Source organism: Myotis daubentonii, chromosome 18 (assembly GCF_963259705.1).
Source record: "Myotis daubentonii chromosome 18, mMyoDau2.1, whole genome shotgun sequence".
NCBI lineage: Eukaryota > Metazoa > Chordata > Mammalia > Chiroptera > Vespertilionidae > Myotis > Myotis daubentonii.
This window is the reverse complement of record NC_081857.1, coordinates 2,982,570-3,002,397: the sequence shown is the minus strand read 5'-3', so window position 1 is coordinate 3,002,397 and position 19,828 is coordinate 2,982,570. Positions and strand designations below refer to the sequence as shown.

General features: G+C 54.5%; 1 protein-coding gene and 1 long non-coding RNA gene across 3 annotated transcripts in view; one reads left to right on the top strand and one right to left on the bottom strand.

The window, feature by feature from the left end:
• LOC132220664 (uncharacterized) overlaps positions 1-19,828 on the bottom strand; it is a 747,794-nt gene that overhangs the window by 607,496 nt on the left and 120,470 nt on the right. The gene's annotated exons all lie outside the window — the stretch shown is intronic.
• The window catches only part of RXRG (retinoid X receptor gamma), a 38,887-nt gene that overhangs the window by 2,521 nt on the left and 16,538 nt on the right, over positions 1-19,828 (top strand). For both annotated transcript variants that reach the window (XM_059673988.1, XM_059673987.1), the window contains exon 2: positions 18,146-18,393. In XM_059673988.1, coding sequence (XP_059529971.1) covers positions 18,211-18,393 — 183 coding nt within the window. In that variant the 5' untranslated portion in view covers positions 18,146-18,210. The remainder of the gene's footprint in view (positions 1-18,145; positions 18,394-19,828) is intronic.

Sequence of the window (19,828 nt, the reverse complement as noted above, 5' to 3'; positions counted from 1 at the left end):
GTGTGTGAGAGAGTGAGTGTGTGTGAGTGAGTGTGTGTGTGTATGTGAAGTGGAGAGTTAAAGAACACCCAGCTCGCAGTGAGGAGAAGGGGAGAGGGAAGGACCGCATCTGCTAAGGGTTCCAGGACACTTCAGAACAAGAGCTTGCTGTATTGAAAAGTAGATTTCTAAAAGCAAACAGGAGCTTTAATTTGCACAGTGCTGTCCCTCCTGTGTTCTTGCCTTTTGTTTTGCTAATCGCCCTGGTCGCTCCCCTGCTGTCCCCAGTTCCCAGCCAGGGTCACTGCCCTCACTTCCCTGGGGTGGGGCTGGCTGGCGACCCATCCCTGAGGCACACTCCCCAAGGCCCGGGATTCCCTGACAGTCGCCCGGCCTGAGTGAATGGAACGGACAGCTGACCGGCTGGCCTCTCCCGTCAGCTGGTGGCGGCAGGCCTGCCCCGGGCCCTGGAGCTCCTGTCCTGCCCGTGCTGCTGGCAGGCAGGACAAAGCAGAAATTCTTATCCAGTCTGGAGGAGGAAGAGCCCCTGCTCTCCTGACTCCCTGCGGGCAGGCGGGCAGCTCGTCCGCGCTGCGCTGGGCAGGACGCTCGTGGGCAGGTGCAGTGGTCCTTCCTGGTGGCGTCAGGCCCGGGGCTGCCCGTGCGTCCAGGGGCACAGGTGGTGGTTCTGAGCCAAGCGCTGTCAGGCGCCGGGATACAGATGTGCATGCGACATGGTCGTTGCCCCTTGGGTGGGGTGGGCTCATCACGCAGACGCCCGTCATGGTGGGCGGTGGCCGCCTGGACGCAGGGGTGTGGGCTGTGGCTGTGATCCTGGAAGAGGTCGAGTTCAGGTGATTGGGGCCAGTCTCGTGACGGCCCAGTGAGCGTGGCGCCCAAGGCTGCGGCCTGGACATCCGATCTCTGGTTCACAGCTGGGTCACCGGCCTGGGTGTGAAACGCCTTCTCAGCTCCAACCTGGGCCCACCCACAGCCAGCAGCCCTTTCTCCGCTGCCTCCAGTTCAGGTGTCTGAAGAACATGCCAACCCCTGAGACCCCTGGGGCCCGAGTCTGTGAGGCCCAGGCCTCATGAAAGCCCAGGAGACCCGCTGGGACAGTTGGGGTGAAAAGGGCTGAAGGAGGAGGGTTTGGGAGAGAGCGGAGATGAAGGCTGGAGAACGAAGATCTGGTCCACAGTTCAGGGGGGCCGCTTGATGGCGCCCTGGGTGCTGGCTGCAGGCTCAGAGCACCTCGGGCCTCGATGTGCATCCGTGTGCCTGCCGGGCGGCAGGGACGAGGCCAAGGGTTGGTGCGGCTGAGTGAGAGAGCCTTCCAGAAAGCCATGCTTCACACTTAAATAGGATCCCTTCAATCTGACATAGTGATAGGAGGAAGGAAGAAGGAAGGAGGGAAGGAAGGAGGGAAGGAAGGAGGGAAGGAGGGAAGGAAGGAGGGAAGGAAGGAGGAAAGGAAGGAAGGAGGGAAGGAAGGAAGGAGGGAAGGAAGGAAGGAGGGAAGGAAGAAGGAAGGAGGGAAGGAAGGAAGGAGGGAAGGAAGGAAGGAGGGAAGGAAGAAGGAAGGAGGGAAGGAAGGAGGGAAGGAAGGAGGGAAGGAGGGAAGGAAGGAGGGAAGGAAGGAGGAAAGGAAGGAGGAAAGGAAGGAAGAAGGAAGGAGGGAAGGAAGGAAGGAGGGAAGGAAGAAGGAAGGAGGGAAGGAAGGAAGGAGGGAAGGAAGGAAGGAGAGAAGGAAGGAGGGAAGGAAGGAGGGAAGGAAGGAGGGAAGGAGGGAAGGAAGGAGGGAAGGAGGGAAGGAAGGAGGGAAGGAGGGAAGGAAGGAGGGAAGGAAGGAGGAAAGGAAGGAAGGAGGGAGGGAAGGAAGGAAGGAGGAAAGGAAGGAAGGAGGGAAGGAAGGAAGGAGGGAAGGAAGGAGGGAAGGAAGGAAGGAAGGAGGGAAGGAAGGAGGGAGGGAGGGAAGGAAGGAGGGAAGGAAGGAGGAAAGGAAGGAAGGAGGGAAGGAAGGAAGGAAGGAGGGAAGGAAGGAGGGAGGGAGGGAAGGAAGGAGGGAAGGAAGGAGGGAAGGAAGGAGGGAAGGAAGGAAGGAGGGAAGGAAGGAAGGAGGGAAGGAAGGAGGGAAGGAAGGAGGAAAGGAAGGAAGGAGGGAAGAAAGGAGGGAAGGAAGGAGGGAAGGAAGGAGGGAAGGAAGGAGGGAAGGAAGGAAGGAGGAAGGAAGAAACTGAGTTTGGTTCCTAGTTTTCACTGACTAGCTGTGTGAGCTTAAGCAAGACATTGAACCTCTCTGAGCCTCAGTGTCTTCATCTGTAAAATGGAGCCTATAATCCCACCCTTAGGATATTGCTGTGAGAATTCCATATGCTAATGCCCGAAAAAGCAGTTACTGCAGCACTGTCCGTATCGGGTATTTAATACAAGTTAATATGTGCATTCCCTCCATTGTACTGAAGTACTAACATGCAAATTAATTTTAAAAACCAAGCATCTCTGCAGAAGGACGCACTAGGAATCTGGGGAATAGAAGGAGATGCACGGAGACCCACAGGCTTGGCCGGCCAGGGTGGCCATCGCTGCGGGAACTCCGGTATTTGGCGCAATTCGGTCTGAGATAGAAGGAAACGCAGGTGCAAGGCAGCCTGGGAGAAAACGAGTTGTTTGCAGAGCTGGAGGGAAAGGCTCGCCTGGTTGGTTACTTGCCCCTCTGATGCCACGCTGCCTCCTCATGGCTGGGAGGGACAGTGATTTTGTTTCATTGTCGCTATGTTGTGTTTGCTAGGCCAGGGAAGAGGCTGCTGAGACAGGAGCCCAGGATGTGCCGCCTGGAGGTTTGCCGAGGGCCTGCAGGGAGGCAGCAGGGCCACCGCAGGGACGGGCACACCGAGGGGCTGGAGAGGGTGGCACCTGCAGCTGCCCACCACCTTGGTCCCAGTGCTGAAGTTGTGGGGCACTGGGGCACCCATTCGATGTGCCCTCTGCCCTCTGCCCTCTGCGTACCGGCAGGTGGAACCTCCGGGCTCCTGGGACTTGTGGGGGGATTTCCAGGAAGCAGATCTCCCTCAGGGCATGGCTCCTGGACTTGTGGGGGGATTTCAGGAAGCAGATCTCCCTCAGGACATGGCTCCTGGGACTTGTGGGGGGATTTCCAGGAAGCAGATCTCCCTCAGGACATGGCTCCTGGGGCTTGTGGGGGGATTTCAGGAAGCAGATCTCCCTCAGGACATGGCTCCTGGACTTGTGGGGGGATTTCAGGAAGCAGATCTCCCTCAGGACATGGCTCCTGGACTTGTGTCCGGGGCTGTGATCACCTGCTGTCAGACCATCGTCCCATCACTGAAGTGAACCAGACGCTCAGGTGGCCAAAGGGAGGTGGCTGGCGGGTGGCAGTGCCCACAAAAGCCCATGTCCCCCCTCCGGCCTGCCCGTGCCGAGGCGAGAACCCTTGTCTTCAAAGCCAAGTCCTGGCTTTGCCAGCTGCTCAGGATGAAATTTGTTTGTCTCAGGAGACAGGTGTCACCTCTAAGAAGAAGGCACCCGAGCCCGTAATCCCACATCCAATTGTGGGTAATCCTCAGGGCAGGCGGGCAGGCGGGCAGGCGGGAGGGGAGGCTCTCAGTTCTTCTCAAGCCCAAGGGGTCAGGATCCGGCAGCCTCAGCACTGCCCTCTGGCTGCAGACTCAGGAAGGAAAGTGCTGGAGGGTCACTTACCTCAGGACCCTCTGAGCCACCACTTCGTGCTCCTCCTGCAGATGAGGGCACGGGGGCATTGCCAGGCCCCAGAGCTGGCAGAAGGCACAGCCGGGAGTGGGACCAGGCATTTGGCTGCAGAGTCTGCGCTCCGCTGAGCTGCCTGTGGCGGCCTCTCTGGGCCATGGTCTTCCTCTGGGAGCTGCGGGCAGCAGCCCACCGGAGGGGTCAGGAGCCCACCCCAGGGGTCAGGAGCCCGCCCCAGGGGTCAGGAGCCCACCCGAGGGGTCAGGAGCCCACCCGAGGGGTCAGGAGCCCGCCCCAGGGGTCAGGATCCGGCAGCCTCAGCACTGCCCTCTGGCTGCAGACTCAGGAAGCAAAGTATAGCAGGATAGCATAGCAGGCCCCTGGGTCACGTGACCTCTGGAGAGTTAATTGGCGACTTCTTCTGGGGCCTCCTGATTTGCAAGAGTCCTGACCCTGAGCATCTGGAGAACAGTTGCTTCTCCACCCAGGAATGGACATGGGAGAGCTTGAGTTGGAGATGGTTGTGTGTGTGGTGTATGCATGCATGTGTACACATGCATGCATGTGCATGTGTGTATGTATGTGCATATGTATGTATATGTATATGTGTGTGTGTGTGTGTGTGCATGCCAGGTGTGTGGGTGGCTGATAGGGACATACTGTGGGAGTAAGTGGTTGGTGGCTGGGCCTTCTGTACGGATGAGATCTAGGAAGGAACATATTTAGTATAAACTGTTTTCTGAAATATTTACAATCTTACCAAGAGGTAGAGAGCAGAGCAGCAAGCGGGGAGAAGCTGCCGGAAGCCCTCTGCCTCTTCCTGCCCCTGGTTGTGCAGCTGTGTGTCCACAGAGTCCCGGCCACCAGCCGGGGGCTGGGACGTCCGGGCTCCCAGAGGAACCTGCCCGTTGAAAGTGGGACGCGTGAGGCCCGGGGAATGTCAGTCTATTTCCTCGAATGCCTGGGGTGGGTGGCTGTCATGAGACTGACCCAGGTCCCAGCTCGGTGACCTTCACAAGAGCGAAAGAATAGCCTGCATTGATTAGGCCCCTACTGTGTGCCAGACCTTTGTCCAAGGGTGTGACATGCAGCATCTCCACGTCCTGAAGGACCCCAGGAGGCGAGGGGCTATATTGTTCTCACCCCATGTTACTCAGGAAGGTGCAGCCATGGGGAGCTTGAGTCACCTGCCCAAGGCCGCCCCGCATGCTCACAGCTCACTCCGGGGTCGTAAGGCACCTTTTTTGTTTTGACCATGAACACTTGCAGCAAATGAATAAAATGCCCGGGGTGGGGGCAGGGGCCTGGCCCTGCAGGTGCTAATGAAACAAAGCCAACTTTTCCCGGTGGACCCCACTTCGCTCTAACACCTGGAACGCGATTTTACCTTTTGGAGCAGGATCGGCAAATCTTTTCTGTAAAGAACCAGAGAGTAAACGTCTGAGTCTTTGCCGACTACAGGGCCTCTGTCTCAACTGCTCAGATCTGTCTTGGTGTGAACGCCCGCTGTCGTCAACGCATGAGACATGCCAGCTACCCACACGGGCTGTGCTATATCCTGGCAGTTCGCCGGCCACCGGGGTCCTGCTGAGAACTTTATGACCGTTTCTGACTGTTCCCAGGGATTCCCAATGCTAGCCCTTCCCTGGCTTCCCTGGCACTGACTGAGTCTTCAAAGCCAGACAGAAGGGTCATCTGACCCTCCAGTTACAGATGAGGACACTTGGGAAACAGGACCTGTAGCTTTTTATGGTCTTCAAACTGGGTTCCCCAGGCCCAAGCCGGTTTGGCTCAGTGGATAGAGTATTGGCCTGTGGACTGAAGGGTCCAGGGTTTGATTCTGGTCAAGGGCATGTACCTCGGTTGCTTGATTCCCAGCCCTGGTTGGGGCAAGTGTGGGAGGCAACCAATCGATGTGTCTCTCTCACATCAATGTTTCTCTCTCTCTGTCTCCCTCCTTCCCTCCTCTACTCTCTCTAAAAATCAATGGAAACATGTCCTTGGGTGATGATGAACAAGCTGGGTCCCCCTGAGCCTCTGTGGGCCACCTGGGGTGAAGGAAGAGGAGAGGAGAGGGGTCTAAGTCACAGACAGCCCCTCTCCCCCTTCAGCAAAATAACTCAATACCCATCACATAGGGTCAGGGTATAGCATTGGGATTCAATAAAATAAAGCCTGGAAAATTATAAATGTACAATAAAGTTAGTTCCCATTTTCCATTTCAGAAAATTCGGAGACCATGGTGCTAAATTCAGCTGGAATATTGTTTGTAGATTTTTCTTAGAGGAGGTCGTCTAGTCCTGAGGTGTGGGGCTGCGCACTCACAGGTGCTGACCAAGCGAAGTGAGAAAGACGAGGGTTCTGCACCAGCTCCTGGCAGTTATGTTTGAATAACTCACCCCCTTCTCTCAGGAGATCTGGCAGGAAGAGAGCCGGGACCTGGGACCTCCAACCCCCACAGTCTACAGGAACCTGGCCCCCTTATCACAGGCTGTGACTGAGGGAAGGCAAGGGAGACAGAGCGTCCAGGTTCAAGATCAACTCAGACCCCAGACGGGATTCCAGAACCCCACAGCTGAACCTAAAAATGGAAAGGCTTGTGATCTTGAATTAAAAAAGCACTTACGAGGAGTCAGAGGAGCGGCCGGGAAAGTGCCTAATAAGTACACGGGATGCTTCTTCCAGGCTGGTTGCCGGGGTTGTGTTTCTGTGACTCGATATCTCCTTTGTCCCCCTTTTATTGGCCACAGTCAAAGGCCAGCAACTCGTGGAGGGGTTAGGGCCTCAGCCCCAGGAGTGTGGGGAGCAGAGCAAAGGATAGAGGTCACCAGCAGGGAAGAAGACCCTAGGCCAGTGATGGCGAACCTATGCCACGCGAACTCATTTTTTTGGAGATGGGGGTCCCCTGCCCAGGCATGATTCCTGGGCCAGAGGCCTCAGGCCTGGGCGGGGGCCAGAGCCAGTGATCAGGGGGAGATGGGGGTCCCCTGTTAAATGGCATTCTTTGTTAAATGGCATTCCTATCTAATAAAACAGAAAAATGGTAATTAGCGTATGATGATACCCTTTTCATTGGCTAATCAGGGCTATATGCAAATTAACTGCCAACTAAGATTGGCAGTTAACTGCCAACAAGATGGCGGTTAATTTGCATATGTAGGCACAATGCAGGGAGGTGAAAGGGAAAGCAGGAAGAAGCCCCCTGCCACTGACAGTGATCAGAAACCTAGGGGGGAGCTAAGAGCTGGGGGGCAGGGCAAAGGTGGCCCTGGGGCCGCCTTTGCCCTGCCCCCCAGCCATGATCAGAGAATCAGGTGCCTTTTCCGCCCTGGCCAGTGATAGCAGGAAGTAGGGGTGGAGCCAGCGATGGGAGCTGGGCACGGTCGAAGCTGGCAGTCCCGGGAGCTAGGGGTCCCTTGCCTGGGCCTAAAGCGGAGCCCACGATCGCGGGGCCGCTGCAGCTGCGGGTTCCCGCTGCCTGGGCTGGATGCCTCAGCCAGAGGTGTTAGGCCTGGGCAGGGGCGGAGCCTGCAACCGTGGGGAGCTGGGCGTCCCCTGCCCAGGCCTGACACCTCTGCCAGAGGCCTCAGGCCTGGTCAAGGGGCCGATCCGGTGATTGGTGATCGGAGGGTGATGAGGGTCAACTCCTCTGGCCGAGGCATCAGGCCTGGGTGGGGGGCGGAGCCAGGGATTGGGGGGATATGATGGTCCCCTTGCCCAGGCCTGAAGCCTGGGTCAGAGACGTCAGGCTTGGGCGGGGGGTGGAGCAAGCGATCAGAGGGAGATGGGGGTCCCCTGCCCAGGCATGATTCCTGGGCCAGAGGCCTCAGGCCTGGGCGGGGGCCAGAGCCAGTGATCAGGGGGAGATGGGGGTCCCCTGTCCAAGCCTGACACCTCTGGCGGAGGCGTCAGGCCTGGGCAAGGGGCCGATCCTGCGATTGGAGGGTGATGGGGGTCAATGCCTGAGGGCTCCCAGTATGTGAGAGGGGGCAGGCTGGGCTGAGGGACACTCCCCCCTCCCACACACACCCAGTGCACGAATTTTGTGCACCGGGCCCCTAGTTAAATATATAAAATAAATATCAAAAATATAAGTCTTTGTTTTACTATGGTTGCAAATATCAAAAAATTTCTGTATGTGACACAGCACCAGAGTTAAGTTAGGGTTTTTCAAAATGCTGACATGCTGAGCTCAAAAGGTTTGCCATCACTGGCCTAGATTGTCCTAGGAATGCCTGTCAATCAGCCGTTTGGCATATAGTGGGATGGACCCTGGGACCTGAGGCCCATCCTCTGCATGAAGGGATGTACAAACTAGTTACAGGTTCGGTGTCTGTAGGATCTTTGGAGATCAGTTATTTCTGGAAATGTTTCTCGGGCCTCAGTTAACTTAATGGATCCAAGGAGTGTAGGTCTTAACCTGAGAGCAGATGACGCTGGGTGCGTTACCCGATGGTGGCACTGCAGTGGACAGACGTTGTTCACTGTGCTTTTAAATTTACTGATTGACTAGAGGCCCGGTGCACGAAATTCGGCGGGGGGCGGTCCCTCAGCCTGGCTTGTGCCCTTTCGCAGTCTGGGAGCCCTTGAGCATGTCCAACTAATGGCTTAGGCCTGGGGGGAGTGGGCCTAAGCCATCAGTTGGACATCCTTAGTGCTGCCGCGGAGATGGGAGAGGCTACCACCACCACTGCTGGGCTCGCCAGCCATGAGCCTGGCTTCTGGCTGAGTGGTGCTCCCCCTGTGGGAGCGCACTGACCACCAGGGGGCAGTTCCTGTGTTGAGCGTTTGCCCCCTGGTGGTCAGTACATGTCATAGCAACCGGTTGTTCTGCCGTTTGGTCGATTTGCATATTAGCCTTTTATTATATGGGATTTTAGAGAGAGGAAGGGAGAGAGAGAATGGGAGATTTATTGTTCCACTTTTTGATGCATTCATTGGTTGATTTTTATATGTGCTCTGGTCAGGGTTCGAACCTGCAACGTGGGCAATTGGGACGACGCTCTAACCCACTGAGCTGCCCGGCCAGGGCCCGCTCACTGTGCTTTAAGATGACTGTTGTCCTTTGGAGACAGCCTGTGCTCAGAGCCCGGAGAGCACACCTGACCACAGGGTCAGGGTCAGATAGACAGAGGGAGTGAAGTCTTGGGTCCAAGAGCTGGGTGTGGACACAGTGCTGTCCAGGGATTCTAAGAACAAGGGGTCACCCTCAGCAAACGCCTCAAACACTCACTGGCATGTGTCTAGGAGGCCCGACTGGCACACGGTGTACAGTATTCAGAAGTGGTTAAAGGGACAAAGCTGTGTCTGGTTAGGGGCGCCCCTGTTCCTCGGTGCCTCTTGTGTATTAGGGACACTGTAAGGCTGTCCCAGCAAGGCTCACCATTTGGCTCTGGGGGTCAGTCTGCCATGAGTTACATGCAGAAACGCTGACCACTGCATGAACTCCACTCAGAATCTAGATCCAGAATAACTCACCAGCCCTGGAGGGTCACTTTACCACGAACCCCAGTTTCCTCACAGAACGGGGATAAGTCCGGACTCACCGACAGCTCTGTGCCAGGCTGAATCTTGACTGACATGACCGTGGCGCCCAGCAGGGTCCACTACCTGCGAAGTGCCCAGCATGGACCTGGCACTTAGTAGGAGCTCAACAAATATGTTTGGCTGAACCAGAGAATACGGAAACTAATGGCACGGAATTGAGTTGCTGAGTGAGTGTAAGGCAGCGCCCATGGGTGAAAAGCGCTAGGTCCTGGGGCCCGGGATCCCTGCTGCGTCCTGTGTGGCTGCAAGCAGGTCGGCAGCCTCTCTGGGATCCTTGTCTATAAAACGTAGTGGTTCTTCCAGCCCCCAAAGCCTGGCTTTCGCCCCCAGCAGCGTGGCCTTATTAATTTATGACGTACTTAACTTGGAGCCGTGGTTACATCATCATGGCATGAACTAGTTTGTTTTTTCTCATTCGCCAAAAATAAATAAATAATAAGAATACCACCCCCCAAAGGTTTGTTAAGCAAATGAGATTGTAGAAGTCTTGAGCCTATTTAAATTGCATCTGTTTTCATGCAATTTAAAAAGCATAGCAGGAGTGTCATTAGCATATTAACGGGGTCTTAATTACAAAAGAGTCTTTTAAAGCAGATTTCATAAAATCCCCACTTAATAACCATTAGCTTGTGGTACTTGAAACGCAACTCTTCACGTGTGTTACTTAGAAGCAATAAAATTATAATTTAAAAGTAATCTGCCAAGTTGTCAGGAATTTAGACGGATTTTTCTCTCAATTGATCCAAATGAGTGAGGTTTTGCTATAATTACATATAATGCTGGTAATAATGGGGCTGATTATCAATCTCCTGCTTCTCATTCCCTCCATCCTCAGAGTGTAGGGGCGGGAGAGGAGGAGGGAGAGGAAGGGCTGCCCCCCTTCCCAGCGCTGGAAGCAGCAGCCCTGCCCCCACCTGAGCGGCCAGCAAGCCCGCCCTCGCCCTGGTCTGGGGAACCCAGCGGCCCCTTTCAGCTCTGAAAGGCGGGCAGCAGCTGGGGGGGGGGGGGCTGCTCTCAGGGGCTCAGTCCATCTTGGGCTCCACCTCTGGGTCCTCTTGTCCTTGGAGAGGCCATGGGGGCTGAGCCGGGGCAGGAGGGTCCCTTCCCTCGCGTTCCTTTATTTTCCTGTTGAGAGGCTTCGGATCCCATGAGGCCTCCAGGGCTCCCCACTCCTGGGGTTCCTCTTGGATCCGAGTTCCACGTTCCACGTGGGTGAGAAGGCAGAGGCTGTGCCTGGGAAAGTCCTTCCTGTCTAACCACAGGTGGCTGTGCAGCGCGGATGTTTGTGTGAAGATGCTTTTGCAAATGCAGAGAACAATTCAAATATAAAACAATGCATGCTGCAGGGCCCTGGCTTCGAGTGGCCCCCCTGCTCCCGGGAAGGAGGGGGGCGTCCTGAGGAAGGAACCGAAGCTGAGGTGATGGCTGGGGCCCAGGTCAGGAGGCTCCTAGTCAGAAAGTGCTGGGGTCAAAATCCCAGAGGACAGGGCCGTCTGGGAAGGGCGGGGTGGAGGGGGGGCGGGGCAGCGGTGGGGCCAGGAGAGCCAGATGGAGGAGCTGGGCCCAGCCGGCGCTTCCCAGGGGGGAACTGCTGGATGGTGTGATTCTGTGGATCCTTTAAATGGAATTCTCAACTTGCTGACTGAGAATTACAAAAGGGAAATAAAAAACCCCCACACGTTCTAAATGAAAATGTTTTATAGTTACTGTGTACTCGTGTATGCCAAGAAAACTGCAACGTAGGGTTTTGTCTCGCATATTTTGGAATGATTTGTTCCTTTTTCTAACTTTACTCAAGTTTGCAGTTGACATCTCAACAGAACAGAGATGTTTAAGTCACATAACTACAGACAAACTGAGTGATATCGCCTTAAAAGTCCCCCCCCCCCCCGCTTTTATTAAGTTGTTAATATACCCGGAAGAAAACATGTTGTGTAGGCTTTGTCTAAAGCAGGGGTGGGCAACCTTTTGTGAGTGCGTGCCAAAATCAGCAAAATCTCTGACTCAAAATTCTTCTGCGTGCCAACCCTCATTTTTTGAGAACATGTTATGCCTACTTGATATCTCTTAAGGTGTACGTATGTGAAGAACCTTGAAGAAATAATAAAATTCATTCGAGCGACAAAAACACAGTCTATGATGATGAAAAATACATTTATTTTTTTAATGTATACATGTACACTGATAGTCCGACAGAAAACTTTATGGCTCCGTTTGACATTATCAGTGGGACTTTTGCTGCTGCATCACTGATGACAGAGATTTTACATCAGGTTTATATTTCGTGACCTTCAGAGATAGGCACGAGCTACTACTTTCATCCGTTAGGCTACTCCTATTATGAGACTTAACAAAATTCATCACTGAGAACAAAGATTCACAAACGTATGTGGATGAAACCAAAACACTGGTCGGATCTAGGCAGGCAGGGAGAGTTAAGGCAGAGGCATAGAAATTGCTCTTCCTCTCTCTCATCAATCCATGTCTATGGTCTTTAAGATAACTTGTTATGTAAAATTATATATCTAAGATGCACCTACACTGAATTGATCTGAAAAATAAAAAAGTCGATATTAAGAAAAAAATTGTAAATGGAAGATTTTAAGAGAGGGTTTCGTGTGGCAGCAAAAGTTACTGGCATGCCATGTTTGGCACGAGTGCCAGGGGTTGCCCACCCCTGGTCTAAAGCATTCAACATTCTTTTTTTTTTTTTTTTTTAAATATTTTATTGTTATTTTACAGAGAGGAAGGGAGAGGGATAGAGAGTTAGAAACATCGATGAAAGAGAAACATCGATCAGCTGCCTCCTGCACACTCCTTACTGGGGATGTGCCCTTGACCAGAATTGAACCTGTGACCCTTGAGTCTGCAGGCTGACGCTCTATCCACTGAGCCAACCGGTTAGGGCACATTCAACGTTCTTTGTGCAGCTTTCAGATCCTTGGGAGAAATGTCTTTACAGATGTCTATAAAGGTGACTGAGTAAGTGCTGCCAGGCTGCTCGGACAGTCAGCACCCGCAGTGGGAGCAGACCGTGCACCCGCAGACCGCGCACCCGCACCCGCTGTCCCCAGGTTCAGAGCCGCCTCGCCGTTTGCCAGCATCTCCCCTCCCGTGAGCGAGCCATTTACTTCCTCTGTCCTCGGTGTTGCATTTGTTCAAGATCAAGCAGAGCCCAGCCTCACGTGTGCAGTATGAAATGCGTCGATATATATGAAGTGTTTAGAGCGGTGTCTGCTCCGGATAATTGCACCAAATATTACCTGCTGTTGCCGTGAGTCACTGGGCGGAGGAGGTGACAGCACAGTGCCCTGGGGGGCCGCCTGTCTGTGAGCTTCCCCAGGGCGGGAGGAGCAGGCCGCTCTGTGGGCCTCAGGCTTATGCTCCACACCCCACACGGGGGAAGGGGTGTCCTGAGTGTGTGGCTGTGCCTGTGAGGGTGGTGGACGGGGCCTGCGTGCTCCCTGGCTCCCATGCAGCTGCTGACTCAGAAGCAGCGAGCGTTGACTCTGCCCCCCGCCCCCCCGCCCCATCACCCATGGGTGGGTCCTCTTAACCGTTATCAGTAACTCATGACAAGTTTCCCTCCTGAGCAGCATTGCTAACAGGACAGCAAACTCTCTGACCTGCACAATAGCAAAGGGGTGGGAATGCCAGGCCATTTGCTCCAATCAGAAAGACCCATGGGTGACATTTGGCTTTGATTGGCTGAGACTGAGGTTGCTAAGCAACTTCCTCACCTTGGTCAGACTCTGTAGTTCTAAGTACCCAGCTTCTCTTTCTCAGTGAGCCCCTTCCAACACCCACACAATTCCTCATTGTGAAGTTTCAGAGGTTTTGATAAACATCAGAGACAGATTTCTTATGCCAATACTTTCTGTTGATGAACTCTATATATGGTTACATATGTTAATTAATAAAAATGACCTCATTCGTTGATGAGTCAACCAATCTTTTTGGAGAGTCTGCCATGTTCCAGGCCCCACAGTGGTAGCGTTTAGCAGCAAGAGGTGGAATGAAATTGTGTGGCAGCCAGTAGGGCATCAGGCATTCAGAATGAGGTCAGCAGGGAGGAACTCTGGGCGCCAGTTTGGGTTATGAGGGCCCCCCGGGGGTCGGGGTAGGGGAGCTAGGATGATGGAGGAGCAGTCTGGCCCTGAACGATGACTGTTTACTAACCCATTCATAAAATGCAACGTCACAGGCACAGGCGTGCCAACCAGTGTATGGTGACGGCTGCCGGTGTGGAGCGTTTTCGATGGGTCTGGCTTGGGCTGAATCCTTTAGGCACATAACCTACGATGGCGTTCAGGCCACACAGCCCTGCCCCACAGCCCTGACGGTGTAGTGAATCACTACAGCTGCCACACGGGGCCGGAGGCCGAGTGCCTGGGGGACCCATGCGCTCACAGGGTCCGAGCGGCTCTGGTTCCCATGACACTTGGGAGCCTGCAGGTCTGACAAGGTCCAGCTGATGACTGGGTTCTGGGTCCAGGCCCAGACCATTTGGGACGACCGCCCGCACTTGCTTCTTGTAGATGCCAGTACTGGCCTCGCGCTCATGAAACTGGGCTGGCAGGGTCCTTGCTGGGAGGGAGAAGGAGGCCGGAGGGTAGGAGGAGGGTTGAAGGGAAGCGGAGCTCTTGAGAGCATACCAGCCTTTTCCCGCAGACAGGCTTATTTTGTAGAAAGCATCACTGGGTGAGGGCAGGGCTGTGTGGTGCAGATGCAGGATGCAGAGGGTGCAGGGCTGGGGCTGAGGGGTTGCAGAGCCTCACAGGCCAGCTGCAGGGCCAGAGAGAGGCACAGAGTAAACTTTGACTTCGGGTTTGGGCCAGAAACCAGGTTCCTGGCCAACACAGTGCTCCAGGTACTGGCTGTGGTTCTCGTGTGGCTGCAAAGAGAAGGGGTGAGCGCGAGAGGCTGGTGAACATGTCATGGACAGGTAAGTGCTCGTGTCCGTTCCTGGCAATGGATGGAGTGTCCACTGAGACACGTTTGTCATCAAAGTCACTGCTTTCTACCTTTTCTAAAAGCAAAGCTACTCACTTCTAAGAGCGGCTGAGTCACCGAGGAGCAAATAACCACACGCATTTGTGTAAGATGTCCTCGTCCTTTTGAATTTTAGTTTTAGAAAATGTGATGAACGGGCCACGGACTCCGCAGAAATAAAGCCACGTTTTTAAAGCTGCTGCAAAACTAACCAAACTCATCGTTTCATTCTCCACTCCCCACGAGTAGTCATGACAGTTTATTATTACCCTACATTGTAAAAGGGCAATATGCAAATTGACCATAACAGCAGAATGACCAGGAATGACTGGTCACTGTGATGTGCACTGACCACCAGGGGGCAGATCCTCAATGCAGAAGCTGCCCCCTGCTGGTCAGTGCACTTCCACAGGGGGAGTGCTGCTCAGCCAGAAGCTGGCTCATGGCTGGCCAGTGCAGCGGGGTGGTGGCAATGCTAAGGACCCCTTGGGATTCTGGGCTGCCAGAGGGATGTCTGACTGCCCGCTTAGACCCCATCACCTGGATTGCCAGAGGGTGCAGGCGGGGCTGAGGGACACCCTCCTCCCCCATGCAAGAATTTCATGCACCTGGCCTCTAGTATATATATATTTGTGCTGTCGATGTTTCTTAAATGTCATGCCTTTGCAGACTAATTTCATGATATTCTACATATTGAGTGTCCTTGTATGTTGAGTGCAACTTTTTCTTAGGTCAATTTACTGTTTTGTTTTTTTAACTTAAATAGCTATTTTTTGGAAGATAATTCAGTGTGAAAATGGAAGCCCAGTCACTTGATATAAACAGGGAAATGCTAAAAATAAATATGAAACAATTAAAGCTTTTACAAGCCTGCCTTCACCCCAGCACAGGCCTCCCATAGCATCCCCTCCCACTGGTGGTGCAGGCTCCACACCTGGGGACTCAGGTTGGTGAGCGGGGGTCACTCATCTGTCCATCCTGAGCTCAGGGTCTCATGTCCCCACGGGCATCCCCGGGATGCGGAGGGGACCGGCACCATCTCAGGTCCAGGGGCACAGAGGAGAGGGGGCTGCAGGCCCCTCGTGTGCGTGGAGAGCTGTGGCTGTGGGGGACGGGACAGCGGAGTTCATAGCTCTCACCCATCAAGGTAGGTGTTGCCTCAGGGCCTGTCAGGTAGCCACTGGCCTCTTTCAATGTCAGCCTCCCAGGGCCCCAGAAGAGTCTAAAACGGTTCTTCCAGTCATCGCCATGTGGGAGGATGTTGGGCTCCTGTGTGCTGCCCTCTGTCCTGCCCGCTGCCCCGTCCGGATGGACTTTCAGCTCGAGATCACTTCTGAATTGGTCAGCTTGTGCCGGGCACTGTGAGGGCGCTTCAGACCTCCTCTGAGTCCTTGGCAGCCCAGGCAGGAGAGCTGGGCTTCAGGCTGACAGTTTCAATCTGGGCTCTGCCACTTGCCACCCGGGCAGTGCCTGGCACTGTGCTGGAGGTGGGCAAACAGAATTGGACACTCCTCCCTCCTCAATTTAATGGAAGAGACAGAAATAGACTGTTCCTAGACAACAGAAAAAAAGCATCAAACCAGGGGATTTTCCGGGGAGGTGACTCTTGCATTAGACTTTGAAGGGGGACTAAGAGCTCACTTGGCAGCAAAGGGGGGCAGGTCGCCCTGGAACTGGGAGCGGTGTGGGGTGAGACAGGCCTGTTTTTTCATCCAGGGAAGGCTGAAATGACCCTCACGGGATAAATGCGTTACGTGTGGAGACCGCCCGATGCTGTTCAGGCCACAGAGTATGTGTCTGACCTGTTTGTTTGAAGCCCCGTGCCCCTCTGAGCACCCACAGCCTGGGGGTCCTCTTCAGCTGTGGGACATGGAACATAGTGGTTGGGATTCACCTGATTATGAGACAATTGTCCCTAACAGACCAAAACTTTCCAGATAGAATGACTACAGCAAGCATGTCAAACTCGTGGCCCATGGGCCGCATGTGGCCCACAACAAATATTTTTGTGGCCCAGTTAATATAACGGTATGTAAAAAACGTTTTAATAAAATTTTTGTAACTTAATTTTTACAATATCCCGTTATACATAATTATGAATAACGAACTACAACATTCGCTAATGTGCTGTGCTCAGCACGGCCATGGGCGAACCTGAGGGAGGCGGCCAGTGAGGGATTAGAAAAGACAGACAAGAGAATAAAGCTGGGGCTAGGTGGGACACTGCTCTCGGATGGAGAGGCAGTGCCACAGCCTGCAAGCCGAGTCTTTATTTTATAGCCAGATTCCACGGGGCAAAGTAAGGGCATGGTCTAGATGTTTACAGTGTTCTCGCGGGATTCGAATCTACTCAATTACATGCACCTGAACTCTATCAAGCTTTGTTCTGGCAGCACTTGCTGCACCTCCCACAGCCTACCTCCCTTAGCCACCTGGGACCACAGGTTCGGACCGTAAGGTCAAGCTGACAACCGTAGCCTTTGGCTGTAATTGTGCTGAGAGGGCTTTGCCCTCCAAGCTGGGACTTGCACGTGGCTTTGCCACGAGGGGACTGTGCCCTCTCATTAGTCCGAGGTTGAACCTGTCCAAACACTGTAGCCGCTCTCCACAGCTAATGACTGGTTACTATAATCGTGTTGCATTCATTTCCCTGACGTGCCTTAAGCTCAGGTGCACCATTTCTCTCCACTAATACCAGCAGCGAATATTTTAGCAGCTGATGGCCATGTCGTTAGTCTTGTACTGACTTGCTTGGTGTGCCCAACAGGAAATATTTTGCTTTCGGAGAACAAGAAAAGTAGGTTTATTTGCATTACGTTTATTTGTGCAGTTATTCAGTGTCTGGTAAGTTAATGTTCAAGAATAAATATTAATTTTTATTAAAATGTTCTATTATTTTATGTTAACAATGACTCATTTATTTCAGCCCTTTGTATTCAGCATGTCTCTATCGAAATAAACCTACGTTTCTATGAAAACGGAAGCTTTGGGTTTTTTGCTTATTTGACCCATGCTAGCCTTTGAGTTTGACATGCTTGGACTAGAGGCTCAGAACTTTCTCAGGTGTGGGAGGGGCCATTCTCTCCACAGCGAGGCCTTAACTAAGCGAGGTGTTTAAAGAGTTCCGCGTGGAAACGCTAACTCGAGAAGACACCTGCGGCGTTACTCCCAGCAGCCTGGGTGTCCGTGGGCGGATGGATGGATAAAGATGTGGTGCAGACACACAGTGAAATATTACCAGACCATAAAAGGGGGGGTTCCTGCCATTTGTGACAACATGAACGGACCTTGAGGGTATCATACTAAGTGAAATAAGTCAGAGAAAGACACGTACCACATGATCTCACTTACTAGTATCTGTGGAATCTACTGCAAAACAAAACAAAACAAAAACTGCACTCAGGGACAGAGAGCAGGCTGGTGGTTGCCGGAGGCGGGGTGGGGAAGGATTATGTTCTTTTGGGCTCTGAATCCCCAGCACCTGGCCCCTTAATGGAAACTCATCACTGCCAGAGCGAGGGCGTGAAGGTCTCCGATGCCTGTTCTCACAGCGCAGGGAGTGCTCTCTCCACTGCCCCGGGTGGGTATGGACTCATCTTCCCTGGTTGGCTGGCCCAGGCCACCGCTGCCCAGACCTGGGGACTTGTGGGCCGTGCCCTGTGGCCCTGGCTGATCTGACGCAGTTGAAGGTGGAATGCAGGTGGGGACAGAGAAGCGCCCGTACCGCTGTCTCTCCCTCTGCTCTTCGCTTGCCTGTGTTCCACCAGCTGGTGTGGCTGCGAGCACGTTGGTCCACAGGCGTCCGGTGTGGCTGGAGGAACGGAAGGCACAGGAAACAAACCTGGGGGCTGCCCCCCAGCACTGTGTGCCCCCCGGCCTCCTCACCGATGCTCTCCTCCCACAGGCTCCCCCGGCCACTCTGGCTCCACGTCCACGAGCCCATCGGCAGCCTTGTCCACAGGAAAGCCCATGGACAGCCACCCCGGCTACACGGACACCCCTGTGAGTGCTCCACGGACGCTGAGTGCGGTGGGGACCCCCCTCAATGCCCTGGGCTCTCCGTATCGCGTCATCACGTCTGCCATGGGCCCGCCCTCAGGAGCGCTGGCAGCCCCTCCAGGAATCAACCTGGTTGCCCCGCCCAGCTCTCAGGTAAGTGAGCTCCCCACCATCTCCCACAGGTGCTCCTGGAGCAGAGCCAGCACCAAGCAGGTGCCTACTGTGTGCTGGCGGGAGGGCCTCCGTGAAGTGTGTCCTCAGGCAGGGCAGCCCCAGAGGGTGGAGGACACCGCATGGCCCGGGAGTCTGGTTCATGCTTCTCAGGAGGGGGGCTGTGTGTGTGTGTGGGGGACCCCGCCTTGCTGTTCTGAGGCCCCCAAAGGGTGGCCTGATGCCTTTTACTTCCTTCCAGCAATGTCACACTGAAAAGGCAGCTTGTAGTGGTCGGCTCTTGTGTAACTATGCTGCATAACAACCAATCCCCAATGTATCGTGTTTGGAAAATCACACACATTTTTTTCTCACTCTCAGGTTTCTGTGTCAGTTCAGATGCTTTCGCTCAGGTGGCGGGTGAGCCAGGCTAGGCTGAGGCTGGGTCCATGTCTGCCCCTCGGGTCCCAGACTAAAGGCACAGCAGCTACCTGGGGCACCTCTCCTGTGGCATCTCACAGGAGTGGCAACGTCCAGACAAAACCAGGAGCACAGGGAGGTCTCTGCTCACGGCAGCTTCACTAAGACCCACAGCCTCTGAAGCTCCCGTGGCTGCCTCGGGAGGCGGGCTGTGCTGTTTCAGGGGGAGATTCTACAAAGAAATAGGGTGAAGGATGTGAAGACCTAGGAGTGCATCAGTGCCCCTGAGGGTCTCGGGGGGCCGTGCCCATCATACAGGCAAGGCAGTGTTGTACGTGCTGCCAGTGGTGTGGCATGGAATCAAAAGGACGATAGAAAAGGCCCTGTGGCCTCCCAGTCAGGGGGTCCAGGAGGGTGTGGGAGGCTCAGAGGAGCGGGGACCAGACGGCGGTGGGATGGGCTGTATCGATGCCACGCTCTCCCCACAGAGCTGGTGACACCCCCTCCAGAATGGGAGACCTTTGAGAGGTTTGTTGATTTCATGTCAATGATTCCAGGGAAATAGGCAAAGCCAGTAGGTTAGAGACAGAAAAGTACGTGGAGGTTCTGGGACAAAGCAAAACTTTGCAAAGGGAGCACATTCCTCCCAAAGCCTGTGTTATGGGGTCCCCCGTGTGCAGCTGCTCGGTCTGTCCGGGTCCCGGGTCCCGGGTCCCGGGTCCCGGGTCCCGGGGGTGAGCTCTGAAACACGCGGCCAAAGTCTCCCCTGCCATGGCGGCTGCAGCCAGCGCAGGACGTAGCCTCGCCAGCAGCCTGATCGCCATAAAGAAATGGACAGGCGAGGTGATGGACGGAGACGGGCTGGGGGTGGGGAGGGGCGAGCACCGTCCCCCGACGCTGCTGCAGTCGCCACACTCGGGGCCACGGAGCCAAAGTTGGCCCACAGGCCTGCGTCACGGCCGAGCGCGCGTGCGTGGCTGCTCTTGGACCGAATGTCTGTACAGAGGGATTGGGGTCG